The sequence below is a fragment of the Rhamphochromis sp. 'chilingali' genome (genome assembly GCF_963969265.1).
Source record: "Rhamphochromis sp. 'chilingali' genome assembly, chromosome: 20".
In the NCBI taxonomy this organism is placed as follows: domain Eukaryota; kingdom Metazoa; phylum Chordata; class Actinopteri; order Cichliformes; family Cichlidae; genus Rhamphochromis; species Rhamphochromis sp. 'chilingali'.
In genome coordinates, this window is record NC_137947.1 from 33,973,484 (window position 1) to 33,998,081 (window position 24,598).

Here is a 24,598-nt window from a genome sequence, read left to right on the forward strand (position 1 = left end):
GTAGTGAAGCTGAGGTGTCTATGACGTGTTCAGCAGTCTGATGGCCTGGTGGAAGAAGCTGTCTCTCAGTCTGCTGGTACGGGACCGGATGCTGCAGAACCTCCTTCCTGATGGAAGTAGTCTGAACAGTTTATGGCTGGGGTGACTGGAGTCCTTGATGATCCTCCCCGCTTTCCTCAGGCACCGCTTCCTGTAGATGTCTTGGAGGGAGGGAAGCTCACCTCCAATTATCCGTTCAGAGCACCGCACTACTCTCTGGAGAGCTTTGCAGTTGTAGGCGGTGCTGTTGCCATACCAGGTGGTGATGCATCCAGTGAGGATGCTCTCAATGGCACAGTGATAGAAGGTCCTGAGGATGCGGGGGCTCATGCCGAATCTTTTCAGTCTCCTGAGAAAGAAGAGGCGCTGCTGCGCCTTCTTCACTGTTTTGTTTGTGTGTACTGACCACGTAAGATCCTCAGCCAGATGTACTCCAAGGAACCGGAAGCTGCTCACTCTCTCCACAGCAGCGCCGTTGATGGTGATGGGGGTGTGTACTTCTCTGCACCTCCGGAAGTCCACTATCAACTCCTTTGTCTTTGCGACGTTGAGGGTGAGATGGTTGTCTTGACACCAGTGGGTCAGGGCGCTGACCTCCTCCCTGTAAGCTGTCTCATCACCGTTGGTGATAAAACCCACCACTATAGTGTCGTCCGCAAACTTCACAATGATGTTGGAGTTGTTAGTGGCTGTGCAGTCGTAGGTGTAGAGTGAGTATAGGAGAGGGCTCAGTACACACCCCTGTGGAGCACCAGTGTTCAGTGTGACGGGGGATGAGGTGATGCTGCCCAGTCTGACCACCTGGCGTCTGTCAGACAGGAAGCTAAGGATCCAGCTGCAGAGGGAGCTGCTCAGTCCTAGATCCTGCAGTTTCCTGTCCAGCTTCGAGGGAACGATGGTATTGAATGCTGAGCTGTAATCTACGAACAGCATTCTCACATACGTGTCTCTCTTCTCCAGGTGTGACAGGGCAGTGTGTAGTGTCAGGGCTATGGCATCATCAGTGGACCTGTTGTGGCGGTATGCGAACTGTAGAGGGTCCAGTGAGTCGGGTAGTGCAGAGCAGATGAAGTCCCTGACCAGCTTCTCGAAGCATTTGCTTACGATGGGGGTCAGGGCTACAGGTCGCCAGTCGTTCAATGAGGAGATGGTGGAGGATTGGGTACAGGGACGATGGTGGCCATTTTGAAGCAGGCTGGGACTACAGACAGAGAGAGGGAAAGGTTGAAGATGTGCGTGAACACTCCAGCCAGCTGAGCCGCGCATGACTTGAGGACGCGGCCGGGAATCCCGCCCGGACCAGTAGCTTTGCGTGCGTTCACCTTCCTGAAGCACCTCCGCACATCCTCCTCAGACACAGTGTGCACACTGACGTCATCCGCGGTGCGCACACTGTCCGGTCTCATGGTGTTCGCTGTGTCGAATCTAGCGTAGAATACGTTTAGATCCTCACACAGAGAGGCCGTGGTCTGCGGTGTGCTGGTTTTCCCTCTAAAGTCTGTGATCGTGTTTAGTCCCTGCCACATACTCCGAGGGTTGTCAAACTGTTGCTCCACCCTGTCCCTGTACTCACGTTTGGCTGCTTTGATCGTCTTCCGGAGTTGGTAATGTGCGTGTTTGTAGTCCGATGTGTTCGCGGAGGCAAAGGCGGTGCTCTGTGCCACGCGAACATCTCCGTTAATCCAGGGTTTTTGATTTGGGAAGGATTTAACTGTTCTGGATGGGACGACATCTTCCACGCATTTCCTGATAAATCCGCAGACTGAGTCTGTGTATTCATCAATGTCCCTAGCAGCCACGTGAAACATTTCCCAGTCCGCGTGATCAAAACAGTCCCGCAGCGCAGACTCCGATTGGTCTGTCCAACAGTGCACCGCCCTCCGGGTTGGAGCTTCCTGTTTCAGCTTCTGCCTGTAGGCGGGCAGGAGCAGGATGGAGCGGTGATCTGATTGGCCGAATGGGGCGCGGGGGAGGGCTTTGTACGCATCCCGGAAAGAGGTGTAGCAGTGGTCGAGTAGCCGATCTCCACGAGTGTTAAAGTGGATGTGTTGGTGGAGTTTGGGTGAGACTTTCTTCAGGTTTCCCTTATTAAAGTCTCCGGCTGTGATAAACGCCGCCTCTGGGTGTGCGGTTTCCTCGCTGCTGATCGCGCTGTACAGTTCCCTGAGTGCACGGTCAGTGTCAGCTTGTGGGGGAATGTAAACAGAATCAGAATCAGAATCAGAATACTTTATTGATCCCTGGGGGAAATTATTTTTTGTTACAGTGCTCCATTTTAAACCAACATTAAAACAAGACAGACAATACGCTAACTAAGAATAGTACAATATATACATATATATACATACATACATACATAAGTCACTTATAAATAAATATTTGGAAAAGAAACATGTGTAGTTGTAGCAGCAAACAGTGTGTTAAGTGGATGCGTTGTACAGGGAGATGGCCACAGGCAGGAATGATTTCCTGTGTCGTTCAGTGGTGCTTTTCGGTAATCTCAGTCTCTCACTGAACGAGCTCCTGTGACTGACCAACATGTCATGGAGTGGGTGGGAGGTGTTATCCAACATTGTCTTTATCTTGGACAGCATCCACCTCTCCGACACCACCTTGAGGGAGTCCAGCTCCATCCCCACAACATTGCTGGCCTTACGGATCAGTTTATTAAGTCTGTTGGCATCTGCGACCCTCAGCCTGCTCCCCCAGCATGCAACAGCATAGAGGATCGCACTGGCCACCACAGACTCATAGAAAATCCTCAGCATTTTCTGGCAGATGTTGAAGGACCTCAGTCGCCTCAAAAAATAGAGACGACTCTGGCCCTTCCTGTAAAGTGCTGTGGTGTTTTTAGCCCAGTCCAGTTTATTGTCAATGTGTACTCCAAGGTATTTATAGTCCTCCACAATGTCAACACTGACCCCCTGGATTGAAACAGGGGTCAAGTGTTTCCTGGTCTTCCTGAAGTCCACGATCAGTTCCTTGGTCTTTGCCACGTTGAGCTGCAGATGATTCTGCTCACACCACGTGACAAAGGAGTCGACCACAGCCCGGTACTCTGTCTCATCATCCCTGCTGATGCATCCAACCACCGCAGAGTCATCAGAAAACTTCTGAAGATGGCAGGTCTCTGTGCAGTGGCTGAAGTCTGTGGTGTAGAGGGTGAAGAGGAAGGGGGAGAGGACAGTCCCCTGTGGTGCCCCTGTGTTGCTAATCACCTTGTCAGACACACACTGTGGGAGACGTACATATTGTGGTCTTCCTGTCAGGTAATCAACAATCCAGGACACCAGAGAAGCATCCACCTGCATCGCTGCTAACTTATCACCCAGGAGGGTCGGCCTGATGGTGTTGAAAGCACTGGAAAAGTCAAAAAACATGACCCTCACAGTGCTCGCCGGCTGGTCCAGATGGGTGTAGACACGATTGAGCAGGTAGATGATGGCGTCCTCTGTTCCGAGACGAGGCTGATAAGCGAACTGAAGGGGATCCAGATGTGGTCTTACTATGGGTCGCAGCTGGTCCAGGATGAGCCTTTCCAGGGTCTTCATGATGTGGGAGGTCAATGCCACGGGCCTGTAATCCTGGGGGCCACTGGGACGTGGCGTCTTTGGTACAGGGACGAGGCATGATGTCTTCCACATCACCGGGACCCTCTGCAGACAGCCGTAATAATCACTGCTGTAAATTCCCTCGGTAGCCAGAATGGCCGGCACTTAATCATCAGGTACTCCAGGTCCGGTGAGCAGAAGGATTTGACCGGGTGCACGTTCGCATAATCACACCAGCTGTTGTTGATCATGAAACACACACCACCACCTCTGCTTTCCCCAGTAAGATCCTGTGACCTGTCCGCGCGATGCACGGAGAACCCCGGTAGTTGTCATGCGGAGTCCGGTACCTTGTCCGATAGCCAGGTTTCTGTGAGGCAGATCACGCAGCAGTCCCGCATCTCTCGCTGGAATGAGATCCGTGCCCGAAGCTCGCACAGCTTGTTCTCCAGAGACTGCACATTAGCCAGTAATAAACTGGGTAACGGTGGTCTGTTAGTGCGCCGTCTCAGTCGAACCAGAACGCCAGATCTTCTCCCTCTGCGTCGGCGTTTGCGGCCTCCAGGGCCAGAGAACAAAGGCGTCTCAGGTGAGATGGATGGGGGGTTTGCAAACGGAGCGTCCGTGTTGCAAAACTTGAACTCCGGAAAGTTATAAGAAAGACAGTCTTTTATGTCCAGTAAGGTTTGTCGGTCGTACACAAGGAGACATGTGCTACTCGCGAAAAAATGAAGGAAAAGTAAAATTAAACACAGAAAAAAGCTGTTGCTTGGGGGAGCTCGCGACAAGGCTGCCATACTCGGCGCCATCTTGAATCACCTACTTCAAACCACTTCATTACATTTTCATCTTTCACCTGTCATTCTTAACATAGAAAATGCATTTACACACTCAGTCACATATCAATACAATTCACTTTGTTTCATTTAGCTTATGTATTTCTACTTCAGTTAGATTTGTGTTTAGCACATTTTCACATGAACATTCATTGTAACATCATCTCAGTGAGGCCTGAATCATTGTTATTCTATTTTCTGATTCATTATACTGGTTAACTTAAACATATTTACAACTAATTAACAATCAGTAAAACCACTTATAAATGATGGTTCCGTGTTTGACAGTTACAATCTTTTTTCTCTCCTTCTCCTCTTACCTCTTACATGAATCCCATCATGCGTTCTCTTTCTCTGTGACCTTTAACACAGATAAACTAGGGCAAAGGTTGAATCATTCATTACTATGATTTACTCATCCACATACTGTACTTCATTCTACATTTCTATGGATTCATTTACATGCTTCATTGTAGCCTCTATATGCTTTCCTATATATAATTCTAGATGTTTTATTACACTTTTTGTTTAAAGTGTGGTGAGGACATATCCTGATTAACATCGACTCCAAGATTTCCAAGAGTTAAATAGGAGAAAATTCACAAACAGGACCTGAAAAATATATGAGGCCCTTCAGCTGACCCACTTTTTACTATTGTGTCATCAAAAATGTTCTTGGTGGAAAGGTGGTTGACAAGAAACCATCCTTAAACAGGAGGAAATAGCTGGAGTCTGTATGTATCAATAGTAAAAGGTTTCATGGACTGATGAATCCAGATTGTACATTTTTGGTTGAAATTGTTCTATATTAGGACACACACACACACACACACACACACACACACACACACACACACACACACACACACACACACACACACACACACACAGATAAGCAGAAGAGATGTGTGAATCTAACAACAATTTATGACTGTGTGTAAAGCTCTGCTTCAACACTGGCTGAGTGTTCTCCTTTCTAACTTTGCAGTGTCTTTATGTTGCAGTGTAAATGCCTTGAGCCAAGTGGCATCACAGCTTTAATGAATATAATATAATTGAATTAAATTTAATTTTTTATTATAATCTTTCTAAAATGGACCATGTTGCTGTAAATCTTTGGCTTTACAAAGAATTTATGGTTTATGTCACACTCAATAAGTTTCATTTATAGCCAGTGCTCATGTCAGTATAGAAGTAAATTTTATTTTTAAAATGGTAAAATATGCCTTTGATATAATCACAGTGAAATTTAGAACAGCCATCACTGCGAAGAAAAACATGATGCCATCACCCACTATGACCAAATCACTCACTCTTCCGCTTCATCACTTTCATCGCTCATCTGTTGTGATCATCTGAATATGTTTTTGAAGTCACTTGAGTCGCTGCTTCACTCACGCCTCCTTCCCCCATCTCCCCATCCAACTCTGACTACCCTCCCCATCTACCTACCACCTCGTCCCCTCATCATCTCTGCTCTCTAACTGTGTACAACACTATACAGGGGGCTCATGGGTTAGACGGCAGACCAGGTGCAGTGGTGAGTGGTGCAAGTCACATTCCAATCCCTTTCTCTTTCTCCTCTTCTTCCTCCCTTCTACTCCCAACTATTGCCTGCTTGATGTCCTTAATGCCTGCTTGTTGTATACTGTATGCTTGCTTTGTTGCTACCCATGCTTGTCTTAATATTTTTCATTCTAAAGAAACTCTGTGAGGACAGGAGTGCACAGAGTTGGGTTTGGAGGATACAGTGGCACTGAGAACGTATTATCTATATGGTGATATATGGGAAGTAATTATTTGATCCCCTGCTGAATTTCTAATTTTGCTCACACAAATAAATGAACAGTCTCTTTTATTAAGACAATAAACAATAAACCTATATATGTAGCTAGATATATATGACTAATGATAGATAGTGCTGTGATTGGATGTTAATCTCCCTGCAGACCACATGACCATAAAATATGGCAGATGCCACCACAGAGTTACAGAAGGTCTTCGGGAGTTCCCTTGCAATCCAAAAGACTGGAGTCTTCAGATACAGTCTACTTTGTCAGTTTATTGGTCAGGTCAACACCCAAGTACTCATAAGAGTCCACTGTCTCAATCTTAATTCCCTGGATGTTCATTGCTATACGTGTAAGATGTTTCTGCCTGCGAAGGCCCATCTCCAGCACAAACTGGAGGTGGTTTTCCCAGTGTTGAATAGACAGTTTTGCTGCATCAGCCAAAACAGTCCCCATCAGTTCTCTTTACTCTCAGTCATCAGAGAATTCTTGCTGGAAGTAATTGACCGAGTTTTAAGAGACATCTGTGCTGTATTGGGTGTGTGGGGTGCCTGTACAGACACACATGTCTGAAATCCTACGTACTGATGGACGCTGGTGAGATAGTTCAGGATCCATGTAGTGAGATGATGGTCCACACCTGTATACTCCAGCTAGTCTCTGCGAGTGTGGTCAGGGCAGGAGTGGTGTTCAAAGCACTGGAGAAATCAAAGAACATGATTCTCACAGGTTTCCCAGCCCTTTCCAGGTGAGCAAGTCGGTTGTCGGTTTCTTCCTCTTGAAAGGGAGTTTTTCCTTCCCACTGTTGCCAAAATGCTTGTTCACAGGGTGTCATCTGATGGTTGGGGTGACTCTGTGTAGGGTCTTGCATTATTAAGCATGCTGAGTCGAGTGTTGTTGTGATTTGGTGCTATATAAATAGCACCAAACCAAGGGCAGCACGGTGGCACGGTGGTTAGCACTGTAGCTAATTCCAGCTTTTGTCTTTTCCCTGACGTCCTTTGAGAGCTTTGGTTTTGCCCATCATGGTGGAGAGGTTGATTCTGTGGACAGGTGTGGTTTCTACACATAAAGAGTTAAGATCAAAAGAGAATGAATGATTTATTGGAGTCAGAATTCAAATCAAATCATTTTATAATTTTGATGTAATGTGTTTTCTTCTGCATTTTTGGTTAATATTCGGTCTCTCTCCATTAAAATGAAACTACCATCATAATTAGAGGCTGTCCATTTCTATGTAAGTTACAAATGTACAAAGTAGGGGATCAATTATTTATTTCCACCAACATAGTTAGATAGCGAGTTACTATAACTAAAAAGTTTTCTTCGTACTTTGTGTTGATAGTAAATTTCCCCTTAAATGGTGGTGTACATGTACAGCAGCAGAATTGAGTGTGTGCATTGTGACCATGAAAACTTGCAAATCTTCTCTGCCAAACAACTTAGTCTGCTGTTGAGCTTCTGGTACCCCGGGTGAAAGTCTGCTACCTGATTATTACTTGTCAATGACAAAACTGATCATTGACAATCATCCATCTGTTTTGAGTATTACCAACACAAATTACCTAGAACTGTTTGGTTACAATGACTCACCATCTTAGTATGTTCATCACAATTTTCCAAAAACATATCAATATTCTTTGTGTTCGTTTGCGTTTTAATTCTTTACACAATCAGCAATAAACCCTTAAAATTTTAAGCCAACTTCACCCAATTCAAAACAGGCTTATTACAGATTCCTGGTTTCCTTCCTTTTAGTTTGCAAGTTTTTATGTTCAACATGTCTGCCTGCTTTCCTAGAATAGAAAATCAAGCTAGAATAGAAATATGTATATTTCCTTATCAATTACTGTCCATCAAATCTCATAACCTCTGTTTTCACTCTGGTTTTTTTTATTCAAAAAAAGATTTGAATAATGGCTTGTCTACAGGCAGTTGTGTAAGTTTCCAGAGTTGACAAAAGAAATTAGCCTGTGCATAAAGATGGACATACAAATGAAACTAATTTAGGCAATAGATGTTCAAATTGCTTTCAAAGTAAATTATCTATAGGAGGTAAGCTCTTTAACTGTATTACCATTATAAAAAGAAATAAAAACTTGTTATTCAGTTTGTTTCTTGTAAAAAGGGAAACTCATCAATGACTCCTGCTAAGCTGATTAGGTATGAAGAAATTTCAATTATTTTTTCCCTATTTTAATTAAACTCCCTCAACTACTTTTCTAAGTATCAGTAACCTGAAAATTTAAACCATAAATCCATACGGTTATGAGATATAACCACATCTCATACAGGCCCAGCCACCACAAGCACCTGAGAGATCTTGGAATTTGAAGCTGTTTATGTGTTATGGCAAGTTGTTTTCCAGATCGTCTTAACTATTCCAAACTATTCAGTGTCTTGTAAGCGATTGCCAACAAAACAACTTGCCAGCTCGTATAGAATGCCATTATAGTGTCAGTACTCCAACTCTGATCATACCTTAACAGTTTCCTGCTTCCTGGCCCTCCTAGTACCAACGTCAGGCTGCAAAGCTGCCATTGCTGGAAAGTATGCAAATAAGCATGCAGAGATACCTGTGCTGCATGTTTAAATATCATGTAGTACACGTGGACAGCTGCATTACAGACAGGGGTGCACATGCTGGATATGCCTAAGATGCAAGATCTTCCTCTCCAATCTTGATTCATACTTAGACAGAAGGCTGCAACCTTGACATTTTATTCATTTTCCCTCGTTTAATACAGTTTGGACAGTAGTTCAACAAGCTTGGTATATGCTACAAGTACCAGCAGAAAATTACCTTGTAGAAATGTTCTGTTATCTCAGATTTGTGAAGAACTGGTTTAAATGCTCCAAGATACATTGTACCAGAAAGCTTGTTGATTTACTGATTTGAGGCATTTGATGATCCTGACTATTCTGTTTGTAGATCCTACTATTTACTTTCCTTAACATGTTTTAAAGGGTCTAGTAGGACCTGCAGGTGTGCCAGGGCCAGCAGGACCAAAGGGAGAGACAGTGAGTAACTTTTTTTTTTATTCTAAAAGATGCATCGAGTTTAAGATCAGGCGGCATGTACAGGTGATGGTTTCTGTCACAACTACAGGGTGAAAAGGGTGATCCTGGAATTCCAGGACCAACAGGGCCGCAAGGCATCCCCGTAAGTCTGTGTGTGTGTGTGTGTGTGTGTGTGTGTGTGTGTGTGTGTGTGTGTGTGTGTGTGTGTGTGTGTGTGTGTTCGGGGGGGGGGGGGGGTTAACATTGGTAACATTTTAATTTGCATTTGCATCCTTCACAGCAATATGATTTACACATCAAAGGGTAGGGAGGCGAACTGTGCTGGTGAAAGATAAGATCAAGTACTATCCATACAGTACAATCCTAAAGAAGGCCATTTGTTCCTGCTATCAATGACACTGCAAGAGTTCAAGAAACAATTCATGCCAATGTTTGCATTTGTTACGCTTCAAACTCATGCGGCAGCTACACACTGCTGTCACAAACACATCTACTGGGATTTCAGTTTTGTGTGGGACGATGCTTCAGTTTCATTTTCACTCACTGTTTGGTTAAATGTAAAGCTGTTTCAAAGCTGTTTAGTAAAGATATGGAAAAATGTTTGTGTGTATTAAAAGCGTATGGAATGAGTTTATTCCATATTAACACAGTGGCATCACTTTTTTATGGAGAGTACTGTATTTGGCAAAATAACAACAGTGATAAAAACATGTGTCCTTATTCCCCAAATGCAGTCATATGGCACAGTCCCCAATGTGACATCTGATTTCTTTTTACAGGGATTAGTAGGACCACAGGGACTCAAGGGAAATCAGGTAACATACTGTCTGCAGTGTTTGGCCTATTATAAAAATAAAGTAACTAACGTGATTGTGGCTGATCATCTGTGCACACACACATGTGTAATTTCATTTATTAAGTAGTTTATGTTGGTAAATATTATTACCACAGTTGGCATTTACATCCACAAAATTGTTGTTGAAATTTCTTTCTGAGAAACTCTGACAATGTTCTTTCTAATATATACAGATAATATCTGAATTTCAATAAATAAATGTTCTCTTTGATATTATGCATAAAAGTAAAGATCAGTGAGTCATAGTTTAGGCAAAATGTTTGGTTTGCAGGGGATTTGTTTTGAACCCAATGGTCACTTGGAGGCATCTCGATGTCAGGCTTACTGTTAAAACAGTCATAATCAATTTTAGTTCCAGTGCTAATGTTAAACTATTCTAACAATATCCTCAGTGACATCCTCTAAAGCACCTTTGTTTTTAGTGGAACTAAAGAGAAAAAACTGTTTTATGAATTAAAACATCATTGTGTGCTGGTCACATACCCACCCCTCAGAGAATGCCTGTTTCCTTCCCATTAACCTGTGACAATTAATATTTCCACTTCCATTTTGTTTTATCTTTGTGGGCTCTTTCAGCACGTTCAACTGGCCACACTTCCAGTGTACACATACAGAAACCCAAACAATCCACCTAAATGTGAATATCCAGTTGAAAGTGTTGAAGCTGTGAGATTGTGTTGCTGTTTTTACTTTTTCCTATCTTCCTTTGTTTCCGCAGGTCTTCCTATCCCCTTTTCCTTCCCTTCACCTTGCTCTGTGGCCTGCAGCTCTTTTTATTGCTGGGATTGCCCTCTCTCCCTCTCACAAATTTTGGCCTTCTGTTCCTCCTCCTCCTGCATCCTAATGTAGTCTTGGGTTCCTTCTCTTACACTTACCTCTTAACTAGTCCTACTTAACAGTTGCTCTTCCTTGCAAGCATCCTTTAAGTCCCTCCAGCCCCTGAACCTTTAACCTGTAACTCGTCAGTGTTCTCTCATCACTGTAAAATGTGTCTACTCATTAGATGCTAGCACAACAAGATTTTCGCATTTCTGGGTTCATCTTTGTTTTTTAAACAGCTTGTACAAATCTAACTGTGATCAGTCTAAACCTTACACCAAATATTACCAGTGTCTTTACTGCAGGTGCTAAAAAAATACTACATCTGAAATAAACTGCTAAAAGCCCAAGCACTGGGTTTAATGGTATCCAGATGAGACGACAGAAACAAAAAAGACCGCAGCAAAAGTCATTTTCTGCTTAAAGTTACAGCATGAAACTCTTATCTCTTAATCCCTGCCTGTAGGAGCAGACACAGGTGACACAAACATTGACCTGAAGGTCCTTCTTTACCTTAGAATCAAAGTAAAGACTTTTAAGGCCTTAAATGCCTTGAAGCAGCTTGATTTAAATTGGAGCTACATAAAACTGAATTGACCTGAACTGAATCCACTTGATGAAGTCACGTAATCATTTTGAAATAGCTGCATGCCAAAGTAGCACATATAATGCAATTAAATAATGAAGACAATGGATTGATGTTCTTTATTTTGATATATATGTTAATATTGAGAAAGCATCAATCTGTTATTCTTGGTCTAACAGGGTGATAGGTTTGTTTGTTAAAAATGGTGCAGGTTTTAAGTTTAACCAAATACTTTTCCCCCTCCTGGTGTTAGATTGCTTTTTAACACCTAAATGTAGACTTCAGTTTGTAAATTTAGTCGATTTTTCCCGTAAAAGACAAAATTATTTATCAGGAATTGTCCACGATGCAAGAAAATAAACTATGCATCAAAATCCAACAGTTTCTTGACCCATCATGTTACTGTGACAAGTTTAAATGTCACTGTAGGCTGTAGTTCAGGAGTTAGAGCAGATCATCTACTACATCTACATCTGGGCAAGACACTAACGCCAAGCTCTCTAATGCATCCTTGAGGGTAAGAATGTGTGTGAATGTTAGCTAGAAAGCACTTCAGTAGAAAAAAGTGCTTGTGTGAATGAGCCAAGCTGTGTAAGCTGTACGTGCACTGTTTCGTAGTGTGCATGTTGTCCCTGGTAGGAAACCTGCTCACCAACTGCAATGGCTTACTTTTTCCTGTTTCCTTCTACTCCCTCCCACTCTCTAGTGAATTTAGATCGCTAAATCATACAAAGAAAACTAGTGAATCAAAATGACGCTAAAATTTCTCATATCATCTGTTGCATATGTCAAAAAACAGCTATTGAAATCTTACAAACAAAAGCATTTGCTTCTACTGTGGTGTAGTAAGGAGGATTAAATTTGTTCTTTTTAATACACTGTTTGCAGGGAGAGAGGGGCAAGAAAGGCAACAGGGGGGCCAAAGGGGATAAGGGAGACCAAGGAGCACCTGGATTAGATGCCCCCTGTCCATTGGTATGTCAGTAGTTCTGTGTTTAGCCATGAGGCAAAGGGAAGAAGCAGCAAGTTACTCTCAGGACATTTCAGTTGGACAGCTTCCTTTTGCCTCATTTAATGTTTCTAATCAACCTCAGAGTGGTTTTGGTCCAGTGGTCCAGCTGTAGGTTATTTTGACAACACGACTAGAATCAATATACATCCTTAAATCCCTCATCCATTCAAAAAACCAAAGGAGGAAGTGTAGGACATTATAATAATATCACACTATCACACCATGCGCAACTATCACTGCTGGTAATAATCATTTTCATAATCATAGTCATAATAATATATCTGTATCTTTCAAGTGGCATACTAAGGAGCAGTAATACTACATAAATGATAAATTAGGCATTACTAATACCTTAGTAATGCTTAATAGTGTGACATTATTATAAAATACTACTGAAAAAGAAAGACATTCATGAGAGCAAAGATGCTTGAGACTGGATCACAGCTATGATTGAGGAACTTTTCTTCCAGGTCCCAGACAGACAGGAAACAGGCAGCCACAGAGACACCAAAGTATTCCCACTCCACGCTGAACTTTCTTCCTGCACCTTCACCTCTGCAGCTTTGTAGTAAAGAAAGTTAGACAGTTCAGCATAGACTAGCTATAGGCAAGAGCTTCTAATACTAAATCAAAATCAATAGCATACCTACTGTCAGATTTCTCTCTGGTGTTATTTTATCCATTATGTCCATCAGCACTGTTGGCTCTGTTCTTCCAGCCATGGTGCACTGGTTGTTTTGAACAAGCAAAGCAATCAAAGACTGGGGAAGATGCTGATGGTCTGCTCTACTTGTACCAGTCAGATACTCTTAGTGAAATGTTAGAGAACATTAACCTCTGCATTAGAATCAGAGAAACCATTTCCTTGCAAGTCCATATCAGTGAGCCCGGTTCCTGTCAGTCTCAGGTTTCCTGCATGTTTAGGAAACTGAAGTCAGTGACATCGTGGAGAAACATCGAGATCTTCCTGCCATTAAGCAGTGGAGGGAAAACACTCTTCTGCTGCACGAGCTGCAAAACTCTTTTTTTAAATGGCTGATTTCACAAACAGGGTTTCCGAGGCATTAAAGGGGAAAAAGGTGAACCGGGCTTGCCAGGCCTGGACGGGCTGGATGCCCCTTGCCCTGTGGTATGGTGCTCTTTCTTTCCCTTTACTAGCATGCCTTTAGCTACCCTCAACCACACTCCTCTTTATGGATCCTACAGTGCATCGCTGTAAACAACAATATGCACTTTTGCATGATAGTTTAAATTTATTGTAATCAACTCACTGCTTCCTCTACAATATGGTGAGACAACATAACATAATCAAGAGTGATTATAACGACTAAAAACCTTTGAAACATAACATCACGTACAATTGTGACTAATACACCAACCTCGGATCTAAAACCTTCACAGTGTTATTTTCAAATATAGTAATGCCTTTAGTCATGGTTTCTTACACTGTTTCTTGCATGGGGCACTATTCTTCCCTATCTACAAGGCAATAGACTACCACAGGGAGTGAAAACCAGCCACAGGGGCCAGTAGCCACCATGTGCTATTTCCAAGCCCGGATACATGGGCAGGGTTGCATCAGAAAGGCATCCATTCTTTATGATCCACAAACATGTGGATTTAGTGTGTCCTCTACACAGGAGACTTGTTGATGGAATATAATCCTGGCTTAATTTTCATTTTCTAAAATATTTAAAAGTAGAATGGGAGGCAAAGCCTTCAAATTTCAGACCCCTCTTCTGTGGAACCAGCTCCCAGATTGGATTCGGGAGACAGAGGATATAGTAAGGGCTTTCTTACACTGCAATGGGTCTAGGCTACTTCCCATGATGCATGGAGTGTTTCAGTGTTTCTTGTTATCTCACCTTTTTCACTCTCTATGTGCTCACACACCGCTCTCCATCTAATTATTAGTTCTTATTAATCTCTGGCTGTCTTTCCCATCGTGTCTTATTTCTTTCCTGTCACCCCCAACTGATCCCGGCAGATGGCCGCCCCTCTCTGAGCCTGGTTCTACTGAAGGTTTCTTCCTGTTAAAAGGGAGTTTTTCCTTCCCACTGTCATCAAGTTCTTTCTAAAAGGGGGTTGTTTGATATTTGGGGTTTTCTATTATTGTAGGGTCTCTATCTTACAACCCTAAGTCCCTTGGGGTGACTGCTGGTGATGAGGTTCAGAACTGAATTGAATTAAATACAGGATAGTATTCAAGGGATAGGTTCAAGGTAGGGGTGAGATCAGCAGTGATGGGCTCTGAGCCGCTTGTTATTTGCAGTGGTGATGGAAAGGTTGACAGGTGAGCAGGCAGGAGTCTGTCTCTGACTGTGATGATTGTAGACATGATCTACAGTGAGAGGAAGGATTTATTCACTGGAGGGAAAATACATGAATTCTCTAGTACTAAGTTGAAGTCCATGTATGTGAATGAGGGGAGACGGGTGAAAAAGAGTAAAGAAAAGAGATTTGCTAATCTGTTTATTTAATGTAGTCATGAATCTGTTAATCTGTAAAGCAAACTGATTAGGTCTTCTTGATTGCCTTTCCACAGGTAAGGCTTAGACTTTATTATAAAATCTACAGGGTGAGCCAGTTATATGGATACACCGTAATAACATGGGAATGGTTGGTGATATTAACTCATTCACTGCCATTGACGTCTATAGCCGTCAATTGCAGTGAATGAGTCAATGGGTTTAACTCATTCACTGCCAATGGCTGGCAGTGAATGAGTTAAAGTCCTGTTTGTGGCACATTAGTATATGTGAGGGGGCAAACTCCTCAAGATGGGTGGTGACCATGGTGGCCATTTAGAAGTCGGCCATCTTGAATACAACTTTTGTTTTTTCAATAGGAAGAGGGCCATGTGACACATCAAACTTATTGGTAATGTCACAAGAAAAACAATGGTGTGCTTGGTTTCAACGTAACTTTATTCTTTCATGAGTTATTTATAAGTTTCTGACCACTTATAAAATGTGTTCAATGTGCTGCCCATTGTGTTGGATTGTCAATGCAACCCTCTTCTCCCACTCTTCACACACTGATAGCAACACCGCAGGAGAAATGCCAGCACAGGCATCCAGTATCCGTAGTTTCAGGTGCTGCACATCTCGTATCTTCACACCATAGACAATTGCCTTCAGATGACCCCAAAGATAAAAGTCTAAGGGGGTCAGATCGGGAGTCCTTGGGGGCCATTTAACTGGCCCACAATCACCAATCCACTTTCCAGGAAACTGTTCATCTAGGAATGCTCGGACCTGGCACCCATAATGTGGTGGTGCACCATGTTGCTGGAAAAACTCAGGGAACGTGCCAGCTTCAGTGCATAAAGAGGGAAACACATCATCATGTAGCAATTTCAAATATCCAGTGGCCTTGAGGCTTCCATTGATGAAGAATGGACCCACTATCGTTGTGCCCCATATACCACACCAAACCATCACTTTTGTTGGTCCAACAGTCTTGGAGGGATCCATCCAATGTGGGTTAGTGTCAGACCAATAGTGGTGGTTTTGTTTGTTAACTTCACCATTCACATAAAAGTTTGCCTCATCACTGAACAAAATCTTCTGCGTGCACTGAGGGTCCTGTTCCAATTTTTGTTTTGCCCATTCTGCAAATTCTGTGCGCCGATCTGGGTCATCCTCGTTGAGATGCTGCAGCAGCTGGAGTTTGTAAGGGTGCCATTTGTGAGTAGCTAATATCTGCCGAAGGGACGTTCGCCTAATGCCACTCTCCCGTGACATGCGGAGAGTGCTGCGCTGTGGGCTCTTGCTGAATGAAGCTAGGACAGCCACTGATGTTTCTTCATTAGTTTTCTTGCATCCACATTTTGGCAAATCCAACACTGAACCATATGTCTGTGAAGGTTCTCAGTCATCCAGGTCATCGTAGTCAAAGTAGCTTGCAAAGAAAAGCGTCTGGACTTCTTTAAGTTGCTTGAAGACGTTTCACCTCTCATCCGAGAAGCTTCTTCAGTTCTAAGGTCAAATGGTGGAGAGTCCCAGATATAAACCTAGTGGGAGTGACCCCCCACAGAGGGACAAAAGGACCCCCTGATGATCCTCTAATCGCCTGAGCCAAGGTGTGAAATTGGGTGTGGGACCCAATCAGCCAGAGTTTCGGGTGTGTTCATTGTGAAACCTGGCCCCACCTTATCATGCGAATTCCTGAGGTCAGATGGCCCAGGATGTGAGTGGGCGTTAAGGCGTCAGGGAAGGGATCTCAAAACTGGATTATAGATGGCAGAGAGTTGGTGTCGTAAACCCCCGCCTCTGTTCAAAGATGGTCGCTCACAGTGGACATAGATGGCTTCTTTCACTCCTCTTTCAAACCATCTGTCCTCTCTGTCCAAAATGTGAACATTGGCATCCTCGAAAGAGTGTCCTTTATCCTTAAGATGCAGATGGACTGCTGAGTCTTGTCCTGTGGAGGTGGCTCTTCTGTGTTGTGCCATGCGCTTGTGAAGTGGCTGTTTGGTCTCTCCAATGTAGAGGTCTGAGCATTCCTCGCTGCACTGTACAGCATACACCACGTTGTTAAGTTTGTGTTTTGGCGTTTTGTCTTTCGGGTGAACCAGTTTCTGTCTGAGTGTGTTGCTGGGTCTGAAATACACTGGGATGTCATGCTTGGAGAAAACTCTCCTCCTTTTTCTGATACACCGGCTACATAGGGGATGACAATGTTGTTGCGTCTGTCCTTCTTATCCTCCTTCGCTGGTGTCTGGTCTTCTTTTCTGTGCCTCTTTGCTGACTTTGAGAACGCCCATTTAGGATAGCCGCACGTTTTGAGTGCTTCCTTTACATGTGTGTGTTCCTTCTTTTTTCCTTCAGGCTTAGAGGGAACATGTTCTGCCCGGTGGTGTAGGGTCCTAATTACTCCAAGTTTGTGTTCCAGAGGGTGATGGGATTCAAAAAGGAGGTACTGGTCCATGTGTGTGGGCTTCCGGTAAACTTCGATGTTGAGTTTGCCGTTCTCTTCAATGTGCACAGCGCAGTCCAGGAAAGGCAAACAGTTGTCCTTTGTGTCTTCCCTGGTGAACTTGATATTTTTATCCACAGCGTTAATGTGCGCAGTGAAGGATTCCACTTCTTGTGTCTTGATTTTGACCCAGGTGTCGTCCACATATCTGTACCAGTGGCTGGGTACTCTTCCTTTGAAAGAGCCAAGAGCCTTCCTTTCCACTTCCTCCATGTAAAGGTTGGCTACAATAGGTGACACGGGGGAGCCCATGGCACAGCCATGTTTTTGTCTGTAAAAGCCTTCGTTGTACTTGAAATATGTAGTGGTGAGGCAGAGGTCTAACAGTGTGCAGATTTGATCGGGTGTGAAGTTGGTCCTGTCCTCCAAGGAGCTGTCTTCTTGTAGTCGTTTTCTGACAGTCTCCACGGCCTCCGTGGTGGGTATGCAAGTGAAGAGAGAGACTACATCAAAGGACACCATGGTTTCATCTGGATCCTCTGCCATCTATAATCCAGTTTTGAGATCCCTTCCCAGACGCCTTAACGCCCACTCACATCCTGGGCCATCTGACCTCAGGAATTCGCATGATAAGGTGGGGCCAGGTTTCACAATGAACACACCCGAAACTCTGGCTGATTGGGTCCCACACCCAATTTCACACCTTGGCTCAGGCGATTAGAGGATCATCAGGGGGTCCTTTTGTCCCTCTGTGGGGGGTCACTCCCACTAGGTTTATATCTGGGACTCTCCACCATTTGACCTTAGAACTGAAGAAGCTTCTCGGATGAGAGGTGAAACGTCTTCAAGCAACTTAAAGAAGTCCAGACGCTTTTCTTTGCAAGCTCCTTTGACAACACTGAACCAGTTTCACGAAACTTAGCAAGCAGTTTGCTAGCTGTAGCATGGGAGATGGGTGGTCCCGTAGGGTGTCTTGTATTGAAATCTGCTGCAATGACCTCGTTACTGCGTTCACCAGATATCAACACAATTTCGATCCGCTCCTCACGTGTTAACCTCTTCGACATGTCAATGGCTGTGAACAAAGAGAAACTTGTAAATAACTCATGAAAGAATAAAGTTACGTTGAAACCAAGCACACCACTGTTTTTATTGTGACATTACCAATAAGTTTGATGTGTCACATGACCCTCTTCCTATTGGAAAAACAAAAGTTGTATCCAAGATGGCCGACTTCTAAATGGCCACCATGGTCACCACCCATCTTGAGGAGTTTGCCCCCTCACATATACTAATGTGCCACAAACAGGACTTTAATATCACCAACCATTCCCATGTTATTACGGTGTATCCATATAAATGGCCCACCCTGTATTATTCCTTTCACAGTCTGACAACTGAAAAGGCTCAGTCTGAATCACAGCAGCCCGTGTGTTAAAGCAAATATATCTCTAAGTATAGAGGCACCTAAAATTCTTGGTTTTCCTTTTTGTGAAGGAGACATCAAAGTTTTATCTGTCACATACTTTTGGAAAAAAAATTGGGAATCGGTGAAATATTAGGTATGTCCCAATTCATAGGCCGCATCCTTCTGAGGCCGCATTTGTAGGCCTATTACGTCACAGCGACACGACAAGAGCTGTCCAAATTCGGCCCATGAAGACCGCAAAGGCCAGGTCCTCTGAAGGATGCGGCCTATGAATTGGGAAATAGCTGTTGACTTTACCTGCTTATTGTAGCAAAAGTCTGTAAATGCCATAATATGCATGGTTGTTGCTATGGTGATAGTGTTTTTCTGTACAACTTGCAACAGCTGTAGTCCCAGATTTCATCCTGAAAGGACACACAAATGTAATTTCATCAATGAAAACTGCAGAAATAAATACTGTTTGTACCATGTCAACATATCTCAGGCTGCTTCCGCTCTTCCAGCTGTATTTGTTTCATTAGCATTGATACAAACTCAGTGCTGACATTTATAATTCTTCACAGAATAGCTATTGTTCAGGTTTAAACTATTTAGATGTAATTATAGAGTCGTTTTCAGGCCTGAAGGAATCTACAAAATCTGCATGAGTTGCACTTGTAGAATGCTGGGTGGTCAAAATGTGTTTTTATTTTCATATAATTGTAAAATGATTCAATATACTGTCCATTGTTGCTTCTAATATTGTCTCTTTTTTACTCTACATGTTCCAGGGAGATGATGGTTTACCTGTACCTGGATGTTGGAATAAAGTACGTTTGTCACAGCATTGTGTTTTTGCCTGACATGCTAACTTCATGGGGAACATTGTGTGACCTAACAACTAACATTTTGCCTTTTGTTTTTCCTTGCAGTGACGATAACTTTGGAATGGCTTGTGTGATGTACATAGGATATTTATTTTTTTTACTATTACTATTCTATTACACATGGAAAAAATAAATATATATGGCAATTTTGTACATATTGTTTATTTTAATAAATATGACGGTGTGTATGTAATGTTTTTTATATATCTATGCATTGTTTTATATGATTGGCTAAGAAAAATGATAATGTGACTGAATTTGCATTTTGTGAAGAGAATAATGCTCTTTAACTTATTGCATTATGTTTTGCTCTATTGTGATAGACCATGCTGCACTGGGATGTGGGGCTGGCAACATTTCTAATTTAGCCTTGGAAAGTCTTGGTTGAACTCTCCTCTGACAAAGTGTTGAAAACTATAATAATGAGCGCAAGCGCTGCATATAGACTAGTTTAAATTTTACTATATGTTCACACAGGGACAGGAAGCTATTTTAAATGTGCACTTTGAATTTTAGACTGTTGTGCTCATATTAAACCGAAGAACATGAAGACATAAGAGATCAATCTCATGTTTGTCCAGTAACTACTATACTGCAGTGTCACATATTCACTTCCAGCTTTCCTAGGCATGCTGACCACCACAACTCACACTGTAGGGGATACAGTGTGAGTAGATACAAGCTGAAAAAATGATAAATAACTCTAAATATGTTTTATATTTTAGATCCCACCCCTTGCCTCGCTGAAAGCCCTGCATACCCTTGGCCCTTGGCTCAATGAACTTCATGATGTAGTCACCCAAAATGGTTTCACTTCACAGGTGTGCCTTGTCAGGGTTCATTTGTGGAATTTCTTGCCTTCCTTATGAGGTTGGGACCATCGGTTGTGTTGTGCAGAAGTCAGGTTGGTGCATGGCTGACAGCTCTATTTGACAGAACCAATCAGTTAAGTAAAGAGAAACAACAGTCCATCATTACTTTAAGAACTGAAGGTCAGTCAGTCCGGAACATTGCTAAGACTCTGCAGTCACAAAAACCATCAAGTACTATGACGAAACTGGCTCACATGAGGACCGCCCCAGGAAAGGCAGACCAAGAGTCCCCTCTACTGCTCGGGAAAGAAACACAAGGAATGGACATTAGACCAGTGGAAATCTGTGCTTTTGTCTGATGAGTCCAAATTCAGGCACAATGAACCCGCATGGCTACCACAGCATCCTGCAGTGACATGCCATCCCATCATGTATTCTCTAACAGGGACAATGACCCCAAACACACCTCTAGGCTGTGTCAGAGCTATTTGACCAATAAGGAGAGTGATGGAGTGCTGCACCAGATGGCCTGGCCTCCACAGTCACCTGACCTAAACCCAGTGGAGATGGTTTGGAATGAGATGGAGCGCAGAGTGAAGGCAAAAGGACCAACTAGTGCTCAGCATCTCTGGGAACTCCTTCAAGACTGTTGGGAAACCATTTCAGGTGACGACCTCATGAAGCTCATGGAGAGAACGCCAAGAGTGAGCAAAGCAGTAGTCAAAGCAAAGCGTGGCTATTAGGAAGAATCTACAATATAAAAAAAGTTTTATTTAATACTATTTTGTTTACTATATAATTCCATATTATGTAGTAAACACAAAGGAGAGTGTAACTACCATGATGTCAGCCCGTGAGGTTTGACTCTGGGGATACTGTATTTGGAGTGTAAAATTATCAGCTAATCCTAGCAAGTTTTGGTGGGAAGCTGCATTTCGTGTCAGCAGTGTGCTGGCTTTTAGTGCTAAGTAAAGAACATCAATAAAATAGAATTTCACTCACCAAAACAGAAACAACAACTCTTGTAATATGTAACAAGCCATACTGTTTGTTAGAACAAGCTGCTTCACTTGTTTTTTGCTGTGTAGGATCTTAGTACCATTAGCAAGAATGCAATGCAGCTGCCATATATTTTATTAACTGTATGTTTCAAATCAAATTTTCTGCTGTCCTGCATATTATACATGTAGTTTCATATAGTTTAGAAGTGAGCTAAATGAGAGAGAAGCTGTGTATGGGACAATTAACCTGCAGAAGTTGACTCATGTTATCAGAAGTTTAACATTTTTAGAAGTTTAAAAAAGGGTGTACTCTAAAAGTATTATGTTATTAAATCGAGAAAATAGCTGTTCTGTCTCTTGCATACATACTGCTACAGTATGAAAAAGTATTTGACCTCTTTGTGATATTTATTTATGTATTTATTTTCATATTTGTCTGTAGACGTGATCAGCCACAGTTGTCTGTATCAGCACACAAATCAAAGCAGCAACAACCATTTGGATAAGCCTTATTTATGTAAATTGAAGTTTTTGTAACTGGCTGGCTCTAAGCTGTAAAATTGGTCATTTTAACAGTCGTTTTGTGGGGAATGATAAACCTTTAAGTCACAGTTTTTTGGCCGGTCTGTGTTGCCGTTCCTATTCAGCTGAAGAGGTCGCCCATTGCATTATATCCAGACCAAACTTTGCAAAGTGATGAGTTCATCAGTTAGGAGATCTAAACGTAGAGTGCTGTTAAACTGTTTTTAAGTTATCCAGTATTGCAAAGTGCTTTTAACACTTATGTCAAGAAAGAGGGCATCAACCAAGATTTTGTAACAATTTTAATTCCAAGAAGATTGATCCTGTAAACTAAATGTCCAATTGCACAACAGGAAAGTAACAGCTCTGTGTTGCTGCTTTGTGTTATTCCTCTACGTTTAGTTCATTCTAAATAGTTTTGTCAAATTCTCCTGTTTTATGACCCTTGGGTTCGGTATCCTAGTGCCGTTTTTTTTCTAGTATTCACCCCAAACATTGCCACTCTCATTTAAGGCTGCTGCTGCTGCAATCTCCTCATAGTCTCATCCTGTTATGAAGAAAGCTGTAACCTTATTGGACAATGTACATCCTTTTTTTTTATTATCCACAAACACTTTTTGTAACAGCTGTTCTCATTAACCTCATTAACAACAGTGAGCGGATGAAATGAATCCATTATATGCTGCTCTTTGACAAAGCTTTGTGTGTGATGTGCTCTGCCTGGATTTGAGGTTGCCATTAGAGATTATTGTTGGATCCTTCCCAGCAAATATTCATTGTGTCATTTTGCTGCACCTAAATTAACTTAGTCACCAGTTAGCCTTGTTTTTGCTCTGATATTTATCATGCATACTTGTGCTCAGATATTTAAAATATTTATTTTGTTCAGTGACAGTCATAATTAAGTTTACATTTATAATGATTTGGACTAAAAATAATTTAAGTGTACCCATTAGTTACAGAGTATCACAATCCAAATGGTAGACCCTGTTTAATCTGCGCTCTAGAGGATTGCATTGTTTTATGTTGTGAGGTTGTTGTTATGTCATTAACTTCAGTGCAATCCAGGTTTGAAGAGGTTTAAAACTGTATGTTAATAAAATACGTGGCATTTTTTACTCAAATTCTATGCTGTCCTACATATTATAAATGTAGATTAGTATAGTTATCATCACAGACGGTAAAGAACCAGCCGCTGCACTTGTTTTTCCTGTAATGTTTGACAGAGGTTAAAGGTAGCCCTTTGCCAGTAAAATAGGGAAAACTGCGTGAGCAAAAAAACAAACGGTATACTCTAAAAGTATTCAATTATTCAATCCAAAAAATTAGCTTTTCTACACTCTTACATACACAGTACTGTGAACAAGTATTTGCATCAAGGTATATTTTGTATAGAACTACAAATGTTTATGTCATCAAGTGTTTGCATTGACATGAGTCATATTTAATGCACGTTGGGCTCAGTGCAGATATACACTAAATTGCCAAAAGTATTTGCTCCACTGCCTACACACACATATATATGACCTTGAGTGACATCCCGTTTGTGGCGGGTGGGATTTGTGGTGTGGCTGCGGGGGAGACTGATACACTCGAGCTCAATCAGGTCATCATGCCTCCTCTGCATAAAAGACAAAAGAACTGGGTCCTGACGTTGTTGTCGTGCAGCTGCAAAATTGCAGCCGAGTGTACAGAGAACAAGCAACCAGAATAAAAGAGTGTGTGAAAAGTGTTAAGATGTGGTCGAGTTCGTTGTTCCCATGCCACAACATTTTTAATCCATAGGGTTTAATATGATGCTTGCTAGCTTCTGCAGCTAAACAGCTTCAACTCTTCTGGGAAGGCTTTCCACAAGGATAAGATGTGTGTTTATATGAGTTTGTGATCATTCTACACAGAAGTGCATGTGTGAGATCAGACACTGACATTGCAGTCTTGCATTTGAGTTCACTGTCTCTGCTGTAATTCATCCCAGTGTTGTTCCATTGGCTTGAGGTCAGGACTTACGTTGTAAACTGGTGTGCAGTCATGTTGAAACAAGAAGGAGCCATCTCCCAACAATTCCCACAAAGTTAGGAGAATTAAATTGTCCAGAATCTTTTGGTATACAGTGGTTCCTTGTTTATCGCGGGAGTTACATTCTTAAAATAACCCGCCATAGGTGAAATCCGCGAAGTAGCCAACTTTAATTTTTTACAATTATTATAGATGTTTTAAGGCTGTAAAACCCCTCACTACACACTTTATACACTTTTCTCAGACAGGAATGAACATTTTCACGCTTTCACTCTTCTTTAAACACTCTCAAAGTTCAAACCTTCGTAGAGAAGTAAGTCCAGTATTATAGAATGAAACCAAAGATCCAACCCTGTTTTCAGTTCCAACTACAAAGAAAGGAAATACAATCTATGTTTGTTTTCAACAGTGTCTTGCAAACAAGTTCAGGACACTAGGTAACACTGTAATATGCCCGGCGACTAACAGCATGATTCCTCTGTAATTAAAAGGAATTTCCGTGTATTTTATTTGAAATTACAA

General features: G+C 42.3%; 1 protein-coding gene across 20 annotated transcripts in view; it reads left to right on the forward strand.

Moving 5' to 3' along the window:
• Positions 1 to 24,598, forward strand: part of col13a1 (collagen, type XIII, alpha 1) — a 77,184-nt gene that overhangs the window by 49,210 nt on the left and 3,376 nt on the right. For 18 of the 20 annotated variants that reach the window (XM_080869909.1, XM_080869898.1, XM_080869916.1 and 15 more), the window contains 8 exons: positions 5,931 to 5,966; positions 9,184 to 9,237; positions 9,326 to 9,379; positions 10,017 to 10,052; positions 12,387 to 12,473; positions 13,562 to 13,639; positions 19,630 to 19,668; positions 20,451 to 22,553. In XM_080869909.1, coding sequence (XP_080726035.1) covers positions 5,931 to 5,966; positions 9,184 to 9,237; positions 9,326 to 9,379; positions 10,017 to 10,052; positions 12,387 to 12,473; positions 13,562 to 13,639; positions 19,630 to 19,668; positions 20,451 to 20,594 — 528 coding nt within the window. In that variant the 3' untranslated portion in view covers positions 20,595 to 22,553. Of the gene's footprint in view, positions 1 to 5,930; positions 5,967 to 9,183; positions 9,238 to 9,325; positions 9,380 to 10,016; positions 10,053 to 12,386; positions 12,474 to 13,561; positions 13,640 to 19,629; positions 19,669 to 20,450; positions 22,554 to 24,598 lie in introns of those variants that run through there. The other 2 variants (XM_080869908.1, XM_080869910.1) reach the window with 2 other exon arrangements.